Source organism: the organism of the source record quoted next, unplaced genomic scaffold (assembly GCF_019419815.1).
Source record: "Pyrus x bretschneideri cultivar Hongxiangsu unplaced genomic scaffold, Pyrus_bretschneideri_v1 Contig28, whole genome shotgun sequence".
Lineage (NCBI taxonomy): Eukaryota > Viridiplantae > Streptophyta > Magnoliopsida > Rosales > Rosaceae > Pyrus > Pyrus x bretschneideri.
In genome coordinates this window covers 4,184,683-4,197,559 of record NW_025999590.1, presented here as the reverse complement: position 1 = coordinate 4,197,559, position 12,877 = coordinate 4,184,683, and the positions used below count along the sequence as shown (strand labels likewise).

General features: G+C 38.8%; 2 protein-coding genes across 2 annotated transcripts; both read left to right on the top strand.

Annotated features, from left to right (window-relative positions):
- Positions 1 to 626: 626 nt before the first annotated feature.
- Positions 627 to 3,881, top strand: LOC103929382 (jacalin-related lectin 3). Its single transcript, XM_048588521.1, has 7 exons — positions 627 to 788; positions 1,014 to 1,229; positions 1,469 to 1,969; positions 2,053 to 2,280; positions 2,385 to 2,900; positions 2,985 to 3,206; positions 3,381 to 3,881. Exons 1-7 carry the CDS (start codon positions 786 to 788, stop codon positions 3,678 to 3,680), a joined length of 1,986 nt encoding a protein of 661 aa, XP_048444478.1. The 5' UTR covers positions 627 to 785; the 3' UTR covers positions 3,681 to 3,881.
- Positions 3,882 to 4,593: 712 nt separating this feature from the next.
- Positions 4,594 to 7,817, top strand: LOC125479324 (pentatricopeptide repeat-containing protein At1g19720-like). The gene has a single exon (XM_048588520.1). It carries the CDS (start codon positions 4,721 to 4,723, stop codon positions 7,388 to 7,390), a length of 2,670 nt encoding a protein of 889 aa, XP_048444477.1. The 5' UTR covers positions 4,594 to 4,720; the 3' UTR covers positions 7,391 to 7,817.
- Positions 7,818 to 12,877: the final 5,060 nt, after the last annotated feature.

The following is a 12,877-nucleotide window of genomic DNA, read 5'->3' as shown; positions in this document are numbered from 1 at the left end:
CTGAGTATCTTAGTAGTAAAAAGCAAAAAACCAGAATTACCAGAAAAGAAGAACATCCCTGTCTGAATTCTGAGGAAATAAACAATGATTGGGAAATGTACGTACGTCTCTGAAAGTTTGATTGACATACGGACGTGTCCAATCGACCACGATGTGCCATGCGTGCCATGCATATATGAAGAGCTTCCCATATATTACAAATTTCCAAGGAATCCGAATAAAGCAGTACTCTTTCGCGTTACTGCGTAATCTTCTGTCCTCCAAATGCTCAGTGAGAAAAATTTGCACAAGGAAAATTCTAGACCCTGGAAAATGCTCTCTAGCTAGCTAAAGATAGTACTCTTTCTTTTATGGCGAACAACTCATATGAAATAAGTTCAGGTCATCGTCATGTGGTCGATATGCAATGACATATAACGAGAAACTTACGCATAATATTATATTATTAGATTGGAATGCCACGATGATGGTAAATTCCATTCCATGTAAAGTCTATATTCTTTATCTGAGGTCAGAATTCAGAAGTGATGGGAACAATTGTTTGATTCCTTTTACTTTTGAAGCCATTAGCTCCGTAGTGGAGAGAATAATTATCTTCTTCCACACAGTTGTAAGGTGTAGATATAAACTATTGTCTTAATTCATGAATCCACGCACGCTTTGTGTTCCGTATATATGCGTAGCTCAGCCATATCATTCTTCAGAGTGCAGCGTTCAAGTATTCGATCAACTGCATTCACAATCTCACCCCTTCTACATCTCCTTCATTTGGTCACTGATCCAAAATGGTAAGTAGATAACTATTTGTTTTGAAGATATTTTATGTGTTCCGTATATAAACGCATATTTATAAATGTGTCGATAGCATGTTGGTAAATTTTGTTGGGGTCAATATATTGATGAAATATTGACAGTCTGTCTTTGTTGTGTGATTTCTTGTATTTTGATCGGAACTTAAACCCCAGTTAATTATATATGACTGACTAATTTGGGGTGAATGTTAACGATTGCAGGATACTTTTGAGGGATCCGACAACAAACCCGTGTCAGTTGGGCCATGGGGAAGCCACAACGGACTCATTTGGGACGACGGAGTTTACTCGACTGTGAAGCAGCTGGTGATAACTCATGGTGCTGCCATTGATTCCATCCAGATTGAGTATGATGAGAAAGGGAACTCATTTTGGTCAGACAGGCACGGTGGCAATGGAGGCTGGAAAACTGACATGGTGAGTTAATTTAGTCCACGTTATATATTCTCACAAAAGCATGTGACTCCGTGATCCTCCGATTAACGCTCCCACTTGATTCCATGCAATTTTACTCGGTGTGAGACTTGTTCTAGTTAGGCAGCCCTATCGAATTTCTTCTCCTCCTCTTCAATTCATCCCAAAGTACATGACATAAAAGTCAGCTAGTCACGGTGTTATACAAATTAATTGTGTATATATATGTCATGCTGCTGCAGGTGAAGCTTGCTTCTCCAGAAGAATTTTTAACTTCAATTGAGGGATATTACGGTAAGATAAGCGAATGGGGACCGGTCACAGTTCGATCTCTTACTTTCAAGAGCAACAGAACAACTTATGGACCGTTTGGGATCGAACAAGGAACCTATTTTTCACTCCCGGAGACAGCTGCGAATAGTAAGATTGTTGGGTTCCATGGCATGTCTGGCTGGTATCTTGATTCAATAGGCGCTTACCTAAAGCCCCTTGATCGGAATGAACAAAACCAGCACGCGAAAACTCTGCTTCAGACACAGTTCAATTACCTGACTGTTGATACTGATCAGAACCTTGCTGGCTACTCATTAATCCAAAACTGTGATGTGTTTTTCGCTATAAGACCGAAGGACAACTCCACTACTAAACCAGCTGCAGTACCAGCACCAGCACCAGTACCCAAAATGCTCTCAGGGCAGTTTTCTGATTCCGAATTAAGTGATGCAGGAACCAAACGTAAGCTGGTAAGGAAAATTTCACCTTTTCCGTTTCCTTTTCGGGTTCAATTTGAAAATACGCCATATTAACAAGTAGTTATTTATTTCAGATGACGAATATTGAGAAGTTTCCCTCGAAAGTTGAAGGGGTGGTAGCATATGGTCCCTTCGGAGGAACGGGTGGTACTGTATTTGATGATGGAATTTATACGGGGATTAGACAAATCAAGTTATCAAGAAACATCGGAGTTGTATACATTAAGGTTCAGTATGACTGCAATGGTGAAGCCGTTTGGGGAGGCAGACGTGGAGGGACTGGAGGATATAAAAGTGACAAGGTGAACAATTAGTACTTAAACAAACTTGTCTTACAGGTTAAGTGTATTTACACTATATATTACGGTGTTTTTGAAATTATAATGTTCTGTACATGTATTTGCAGATAGTTTTTGACTATCCGAACGAGATCTTGACGCATATAACAGGAACATTCGCGCCTACAATGGTGATGGGGCCTAGTGTCATCAAGTCCCTCACTTTCCACACCACGAAGAAGCAGCACGGGCCATATGGAGAAGAACAAGGAGCCTGTTTCACCACCAAGCTTAAAGAAGGGAAAATCGTCGGAATTCATGGGAGGAGCGGTCTGTTCTTGGATGCTCTTGGGGTCCATGCCATAGAAGGAAAGGTGCATGTTGTAGAGACAAAGGCACCAACTGTTACAAATACTCCCAATGTTCCTAACGGCCACACTGACAGAAATAAGACCCCAACTGCCACAAATACTCCTAATATTCGTAACGGTCACAGTGACCACAAAAAGACACCAACTGTGACAAATACTCCTAATACTAGCACTGCAATGGTCCCAAAGGCGCCTGCAGGGGCAATTACTGAGATAGATAATCCTCACTGGACAAATAAACTACTGATGACAAACAGAGGAAAAGTCGAAGAGGTGATAAGTTCAATCCGATTCCGTCAGTAGATAAGACAATATTGTGCATGTACTAACTGTATTAGTAATTCTGTGTTTGGCAAGGTTGCTTGTGGGGTGATAAAAGAACCAGCTCCGTGTGGACCGGGACCTTGGGGCGGAGATGGAGGTAGACCATGGGATGATGGAGTGTTTTCCGGGATTAGGCAGATTCATTTGACAAGAGCAGCAGAAGGCATTTGCTCAGTGCAGATTGAGTATGATCGAAACGGTCAATTTATCTGGTCTGCTAAGCATGGAGGCGATGGAGGAACTTCCCCACATAGAGTACTAATGCTTAATCAACATCTTCATCAATTTGATTATTTTTTCACGATATCATAAACGACTATAATCTTAGTAATCTACGGGGCGAAGATTTGAACCTTCGTGCAAGTGGGCGGACATACTGCCTTGACTGACTGGCTTTCTATTTACCGTTTTCATTTGTATATTCTGCAGATAAAATTGGAGTACCCTCATGAAGTGATCACCTGCGTATCTGGATATTATGGTTGCGTAAGCAATGGCGAGGGACATAAAATCATGAAGTCGCTGAGTTTTTATACAAGCAGAGGGAAGTACGGTCCGTTTGGAGAAGAAGTTGGGACATTCTTCACTTCGACCGCGACGGAGGGTAAGGTGGTGGGCTTCCATGGGAGGAGCAGCCTGTATTTGGACGCCATCGGAGTTCACATGCAGCATTGGCTGGGAAGTGGTCAGAAAACAAGCTTCAAACCCTCCTTCTTCAAGAAGTATTGATCAAACGTCTCAAGCAATAATCGGAGTTCATACAGCTGGGAAAATAAATAGTTTTTCACTCGTGAATGATATTTGTTTGATTAAAAAGCACAAGAGAAGCCTTTCTGATTGTTTTGGGTCATTTTCTTATGTGGTTTAGTTGGTCTTGTCATTTAAGTGAGTCGAACTTTAGACTATCTTAATCGAACTATGGTCGTGCCATCTTGTGGAAATTTTGGAGTCATCCTCGTCCTTCTTTGTAGAAAAAATAAGAAAGTGACAGTATATGATGATTATTTTGGAGTTGTTAACATTTCTATTGTAATTATATGATTATTTGACGTGATAGATTGTTTTTTAAGTTGCTTATTCTTACTATTAAACATAACCAAACATTCGCAGTTTTCTCTATTATTTTTATTTTGCACGCATTGACATTGTTGCATAAGTGAAAAACTTCGGTCATACCATATAACGATCTTGTTAGTTCAATTTGTTAATAAGATTATATCGCGTCATTAGTCGTTTTCTAATAAAACTTTCATCAACAAGTATATCGACAACTATGTACAGAAATGTGATATCGGTAATATCAATGACACATTGATAGTTGATAATGTATTCCTACACTTGTTAATATTAGATAGTTGGAAAGGGAATTGGATCCGCTCAGAACCTTAGTGTCCGGAGCCTAATAATCAAATCAACTGGGCCACTGATTGGTGTGTAAAATAAATAAGAGCTATTAATTTTGTGTGGTAGGCTAGAAAAATAAATTAATGAGGACCGTTGGATTCAATTTGTGTGGCCTAGAAGAATTGATCACAGGCTCCGAACACTAAGGTCCAGAGGGATCCAATTCTGTTGGAAAGGCCGTACTTCTACGTGGCGCAATATCATTGGCTAAATCCATTGCAATTTGCAATGCGCGGGTTCCACTTCCAACGGACACAACAAACTCTGCAATCTTCTATCCGCGCTTTCCACCTCATCTTCCAGCCATGAACTAAAACAAATAGCGCCCAGAAAAACCCAATCCTTCAAGCTTCGAGCTTTCAGCAATGGAGAATTTTACAATCCCCTGCAAATCAAACCCTCCAACAGCCATCATTCCCCCCAAATTTAGCAACCCATCTGAATTCTCACCACGACAAACCAAACCGACAATCTCTTTTTCCAGAAAAACCCTACCAAAATCCACAGACTCTCACTTGAATTACCTCTGCAAGAATGGCGAGCTCACCAAGGCCGTCACGGTTCTTGAATCCATTGCCAAAAGTGGGTCGAAGGTAACTTCCACTACCTACATGAATTTACTTCAATCTTGCATTGACACCAATTCTATTCAACTGGGTCGGAAGATCCATGAGCGTATTGATGTAGTTGAGGAATTGAACCCTTTTGTTGAAACGAAGTTGGTGAGTATGTATGCGAAATGCGGGTTTTTGGATGATGCGCGCAAGGTATTCTACGCAATGCGTGAGAGAAATTTGTACTCTTGGTCTGCCATGATTGGTGCGTGTCTCAGAGACCAGAGGTGGAAAGAGGTGGTGGAGCTTTTTTACTCAATGATGAGAGATGGGGTTTTGCCGGATTACTTTCTGTTTCCTAAGATATTGCAGGCTTGTGGGAATTGTAGGAATTTAGAGGCCACAAAATTGATACATTCCATTGTGGTTCGGTGTAACTTGAGTAGTTGTATTCAAGTGAACAATTCGATACTGGCAGTGTACGCAAAGTGTGGAAAATTGAAGTGGGCAAGGAGGTTTTTTGACGACATGGATGAGAAGGATGGGGTGAGTTGGAATGCAATTATATCTGGTTATTGCCACAAAGGTGAGACTGAAGAAGCTCAGAGACTGTTTGATGCGATGAGCAAAGAAGGGATTGAACCGGGGTTGGTAACTTGGAATACATTGATTGCTAGTCATAACCAGTTAGGGCATTGTGATGTCGCTATGGAACTGATGAGGAGGATGGAGAGCTGTGGGATAACTCCTGATGTATATACTTGGACTTCTATGATTTCGGGGTTTGCTCAAAACAACAGGAAAAATCAGTCTTTGGATTTGTTGAAGAAGATGCTTTTGGCAGGGGTACAACCAAATGGGATTACAATCACTAGTGCAATCTCAGCTTGCACATCTTTAAAATCACTCAACAAAGGGTTGGAAATCTATTCTATTGCTATAAAGATGGGTTTCATTGATGACGTACTGGTCGGAAATGCACTCATTGGTATGTTTTCAAAATGTGGGGAACTGGAAGCTGCTCAGAAGGTCTTTGTTAGGATCCCAGAGAAAGATGTCTATACCTGGAACTCAATGATAGGAGGATATTGCCAAGCTAGATACTGTGGTAAGGCCTATGAACTGTTCATGAAGATGCAGGAATCAGATGTGCATCCCAATGCTGTGACCTGGAATGTGATGATCACAGGATACATGCAGAGCGGAGATGCAGATCAAGCAATGGACCTCTTCCAAGGGATGGAAAAAGACGGGAAAGTTAAACGAAATACAGCATCTTGGAACTCTCTTGTCTCTGGCTACCTGCAACTTGGGGAGAAAGACAAGGCACTTGGGTTATTCAGGCAGATGCAGGCCTACTGTGTTAATCCCAATTCTGTTACTATATTGAGTGTCCTGCCTGCTTGTGCGAATTTAGTTGCCACGAAAAAGGTGAAAGAGATCCATGGTAGTGTATTGCGTAGGAATTTGGAGTCTGTAGTCCCTGTTGCAAATTCCTTGATAGACACCTATGCCAAATCGGGAAATATAGCATATTCAAGATTCATATTTGATAGAATGCCATCCAAAGATATCATCACTTGGAACTCGCTAATTTCTGGTTATGTCTTGCATGGTCTTTCAGACATTGCACTTGACCTTTTTGATCAGCTGAAGAAGTCGGGCTTTAAACGAAATAGAGGTACCTTTGCAAGTATCATATATGCATACAGTCTTGCTGGAATGGTAGACGAGGGGAGACAAGCTTTTTACAGCATCACTGAAGACTATCAAATCATACCAGGTCTAGAACATTATTCAGCTATGATAGATCTTTTTGGGCGTTCAGGTAGGCTTCAAGAAGCAATGCAGTTTGTAGAAGTTATGCCCATAGAACCAGACTCCTCTATTTGGGCTGCCTTATTTACAGCATGTAGGATTCATGGAAATCTTGCCTTGGCAGTTCGTGTGGGGGAGCATTTACTCGACTTGGAACCAGGGAATATTTTGATTCAACAGTTACTGTTACAGGCATATGCTCTATGTGGGATATCTGAGGATACTTCAAAATTGAGAAAGTTTGGTCGAGATGCTGCAATAAAGAAATTTACTGGGCAGTGCTGGATTGAGTTCAAGAACTCAGTGCATACGTACACTGCAGGTGACCGGTCGAAGTTATGCTCAAACTTTCTAAATTCATGGTTACAAAACATAGACGAAAAAGCAAAGAGACCTGATTTTTGTAATGAGCTTTGTGTTGAGGAAGAAGAGGGGGGTATTAGCTGGGTCCATAGTGAAAAACTTGCATTTGCTTTTGCTCTCGTTGGCTCCCCGAGTGTACCCCGAAGTATTAGGATGGTGAAAAATCTGAGAATATGTGGAGACTGCCACAGGACAGCCAAGTATATATCTATGGCTTTTGGGTGTGATATATATTTGAGTGACCCAAAGTCGTTTCACCATTTTAGTAATGGTCATTGTTCTTGTGGTGACTATTGGTAGAGAGGTCATCAAGGAAAATCATCAAAGGCCAAAGTTGAAAGATCAGGTGCAGCGAAACGGGGCTTGTTAAAGGCACGACTGCAGCTAACATTCAACTTCATTTTTTATAGTCACATCAACTCCAATCCGTCAACATTTTTTAGTTTGAAGCCAAACTTAGGATTCGATGTAGCTCTGTGACTCGGCTGCAAGAGCAGATTCAATACCAATGTTTAGAGAGAAGCCTTCGATCCTCTTCGTTTTCATTGTGCAGAACTCAACCTGCTCCAATTTGACCAGGCTCACCTCTGAACATTTAGGAGGGGGAAGCCAATCAAGGAGCACAGTTTGCCTAGAAGATTTGTAAGACTGTTTTGGGTTTAGGTGAGGGCCCTTTTTTCTTTCTGAAATTCTTTGTATACAAAATAAATAAATAAACATTATTTAATTAGCATTAAGCATTGCTTGGACATGTTTCACATTTTCCCTCCCCATGTAACAACTCATTCATACTGAAAAGACCAATTAATGTGAAGTGTGTGGATAAACGTATGTGTCAGCTCATGATTTGCAGGTTAGAGAAACGACCGGCTATGCTACCCTGAAAAGCACGGCATGGGCTCCTCGTAAGCCCTCTTACTCCAAGGCCGAACTACTCATTGACTGGTTTGGATCTGTTTTGTTCTTCTATTGGGTCAACTTCTCATGAAGTCCGTGACAAACAGCATAGTATCCACAAAGAACAAACTTTTTCCCCAGAATAAAGTTAATTTCTGCTCAGATTAGGTTCCCTCTCCTTTTTTGGTCAATGTTGGAGCTTGGAATCAGATTTCATTCCTGTATAAACCCACTTAATCTTTTTATGACATACATGCGTCCTTAATCTGCTATCGCCAGTCCACTCCAGTCCAATCCAATCCAATCCAATCCTAACCTTCACTCGACCTACCTTATTTGCCTTGGATTTTAATTTGATCATTGATAGATTACTGCATTTATCCTTGTTGCTGGTTGAAAGTTGAAAGCAGGCCTCTGAAGATTTGGAATGCTGAAGAAGCTTTGAAATATACATCCCAAAAACTCAAATCACCACCTGTCACAAGTTACTTGCATGGCAAGCATCCGGATGAAGATTGCCGAGGACATTGCAGAGATGGATCATCCAATTTGGTTTATGCCGAAAGCGTTAACAGAAAAATTCAGATCAATTAGAAGAAAATAATGTACAAATTGTATTGGTGATCCTGTGTTTGTCCAGGTTGGTTATGGGGTGGTAAAAGAGCTAGACGGGCACTTGTGTGGACCGGTACCTTGGGGCGGAGGTGGCGGCAGATCATGGGATGACGGAGTGTTTTCTGGGATCAGCAGATTCATTTGACAAGAACAGCAGACGGTGTTTGCTCAATCCACATCGAGTACGATCGAAACGGCCAATTCATCTGGTCTGTTAGGCATGGAGGCAATGGAGGAAATTCCTCACATCGTGTAATAATCCTTAATCTATCTTCCTTCTATTTCGTTTGATTTTTTACGGGCCTAATTAACAATCCTTAATTAAGGTGATGGCTATGGAGACCTTAGGTTATTAATGGGCCAAGTTCTCTTAAAGAACTTTGGTTCAGTCGTGTCGATATTTAGCAAGGTATGTTGAAAGACAAAAAAAGAAAAAAGAATTGTATCCACTTTGAAGGTTAAAAAGCGGATTAACATATAAGGAAACTCACCTTTTCCTCATCATCAGAAAAATAGTAGGATTGAAAGATATATGTTTCATCATGTCTAATCTCCTTCTAATAATCGACAAAAAATAATTCACGTCTTCAACATACATTGAGTTTTATGCACCGAACAAGCTCTAAATGAGTAATCTAATCCAATTATAGAATTGAATGGTAATGTATAACTCATTATTCAAGTTGCACACCAATTTTCATTCGTGACGTAATCCACCATTCCTTCAATGTAATAAGTTATCAAATTCAATCCAATCATACATGACAAAAGAGACATAATCGCGTCGTTGTTTTGGAAAAGTATGAATGGATTTAGCTAGCTAACCTAACATTTCAAGAAAAAGTAATGCTGATGGTGAGAATTTCAGGTAAAGTTGATTTAGAGAATGACATGTTAGTGAAAGTTTGCTGCTGTTGCTGTACATTCATCAGCTCAATGCCATACACAGTTGTAAAGCCAAACTTTAATCAGAAACCATGCATGCATGTATATGATGTCAAACTGCACCACCACCATCAGTGTCATCACCCAACGAGTGACGCAATGCAATTGGGAGAATAATATAAATAGAAAGAAACAAATTTGAGTAGATCAACTGCTTTTGATTAATTAATTAAACATTTTTTTAGGTAAGTACTTGAAGTAATTATTTATCAAAATATTTTTTTTGTTTTTTTCTTTATCATGTTCTTTTATATTATCTTTCTTAGATTTTATACTTACATATGAAGCCAAAGAGATAAAAAAATTATAGAACTTTGGAAACCTAGCTAGAAGGTTTTCCATTTTGTGCAATAAACTATTAGGTTTGTTATAACTTCTTCCACTTGAAATTTATATATAATAGATATATGAGTCCACTACTCAACTGCTTTAAATAATAAACACCCTTTTAACAAGGCAATCAGCTTCCCGAACTATAGCACCAAAAAAAAAAAAAAAAATTATTATTATAATTAGAGTAATGTTCATTATTTAGACACGAGAAATTGATATACTCCCTAATACAGGTAGACCTCACATAAAATGATAATTTTCATCTAACTAAAAATGTACTTGTCAGACAATTTCGTGTTTCTAAATAACATTATTTGTATTTCACTTCCAACTCTTTCTCTTCATCTTAAGTCGACGGATCTTCTCAATTCAAAGATCCTCTAGATCATACACATTTCAATTGACCGACTAATTCTAATTGTGAGAGTTCCAAGTGAGAGACCTCCCTAGAATCTAAGAGTGAGCTACATGTGAAAGATACATGTAAAATGTGGTTGTGTGCATGAGCTGATCAATAACAGCTTATAGCTGACATGAAAATGAAGTGTCACTTAATTTGGTAGACCTAAGTGAATAATTAGGGTTAGGTATCGGATTATATGGCATAATTAGTATTAAAAAAATGCCAATAAATATAAAGAAAAATATAAGATGATGCCAATCGAGAAGAAATGGATTTATGGAGAATTGGAGATGCATGGGACCTATGACCTATATATGTTGTGCCGTATGGATAATTGATATGCCACTTGTTGTGGGAAATTCCAGAACAAATGATGTCAGATGGCAAACTAATAATTAAATTGGATCTGGCAATCTGCTACTATATATAACCCCCGAATGATGGACACCAAGATTCTGTGCTAGATTTTATCCTTGTAGCTGAGCTTTTTGCATGGGGCAATGCAGTTATGCACGTTGATGCAAAATGCTATGTCGACGTAGCCATTAATTATTAGAGAACTTTAATGAAAAACTCTCGATGTAGTTTATTTTAACGAAAAATTACATTTTTATACTAAAAAGTCAATCTTGGTACTATTCACTTTACCTTTTATTTTATCCTTATCGTTAAAACTCAAAGTTTTCAAGTTATTTTCATTAGTTTTTTTTAACTATTAATGTTCATGACCACGAAAAGGAAAATAGCAACCTTTCAGGATTGCTGAAGGTCGCAGGCTCACACAGAGATGATGAATGAACAATGCTGCAAATTAACAGGCTGCATCTTCTTCCACCGACAAATAATTAACCCCATTTTAATTGGTTTGTACCGTATCTAGGGGATAACGTCTTGCCTAGTTAGTGACGTGGCTCCGCGTATGCGTTGTGGTTTTAATGTGACCTCGCTTGCTAGCGATCGTTTGAGGTAGTCTTGCTTGTGTGGCGGTGACATTACATGTGCTTCCGTATAAATCTGTTGAGTTTGCCATCTTTGTTTCAGATTTGTTCCGGAAGTGCTTGTGCTAGTGTGTGTGAGACATTAGGAGATTATTACTATTGCTTGTGTGCACGAACTACCTCCAAATCAAATATTTCTTCATTGAGAATTGTACCCATGTAGCAACCCTTGTAATTGTTATCGTTCAGTACGTAATAAAAAACTGCTATCATTTCTTGTGAAAATAAAGAACTTCAATTCACTAGATAAAAGACGCTCATAGGTATGGTACTACAAATGATGAAATGGGTAATTTGTTTGTTTTTGATATATATATATATGACTTAGAGGTTAAAGTTTATACATATATGGGAACCGTCTGTCTTCTTGTAAAAATTTAGAATCACTAGTTGTATATGTATAGGCTACAGCCTGTAATATATAGTCGCGCGATAATTTGAAATTTCATCCATGTGCATGCTATATATACATAAAAGGCAAGGCCCTTGCATAATGCGTTTATATTTTGGTCTTGTTGGTTTCTCTCATAAGGAAGTTCATGTATGCATACCTTATTTCTTTCCCGTTCAATGAAATTGTTTGGACACATAAAACTGACACAAAGTCTTTTAATACAAGTACGCTCTTTCATTATATATGAGTTTTGGCTATATTATAGATTATGTCAGTAAGCATCAACTTCGCATGTTCAAATAGCCAATGGCGAAGCCAACTAGGGTCATTGACTGCTCATGACCCCACTTGCTTCATAGCCCCCAAGGAATATTTATATAAAAAAATGAGTAAAAAACACTAAATTACGACCTGCTACTTCTTTTGTGCAACCCTATGCATAGTTATTTGTAGCTTTTCTTATTTCTTTGTTTTGTCTTTCTACTAGTATTTCTTGCGTGCGACCCTATGGTTTGCAACAAGTGTTTGATTAAATGCTTCACTCTACAGGCCTTAGCATAAATCGACAAAATGTGTCATAACTCACCAAGTATCCACTAGGAGCTCGACGAAATGATCCAATAAATTTTTTTTAGCTTATAACTTCATTGTTATAAAATTTTAGCTCCTTCACTACAAATAGCATCACACTTTCCAATATTTTCCACCTATTTCATATGCATTGAGTTACAAGCACTTTCATTTCATTTCATTTCATGTGTAAATTATTGGGGTATTATTTGTGCTGTTTGATGCCATGCATGCATTGATTCGAAAACCATTTACTTCATTTCTATTAATGTGTTTCAGGTAGTTGCCTCTAATCTCTCTCTCTCTCTCTCTCTCTCTCTATATATATATATATATATAGCATAGGCAATTATGCATAATGCCAATGCTTATCCATATCTCACTATTCGATATGCGACTTTAAGCTCCCTATTGCTAGCTAGCTATCTTGCTAGTATTGTATAATTTGTATTACACAAAGGAGACACACGTAAGAAGCAATCAGCCGTGATGGACGCCTTAATAATGTCTTGTTACTATCTGTTTACATTTTGCGCCCTCATCAGTCATCACTGATGTGAAATGTTAATTATTATGTTATCGTTCAATCCAGGTACGAATTCGCGTACGTCGTGTAATTTTGGTAGGGAAAA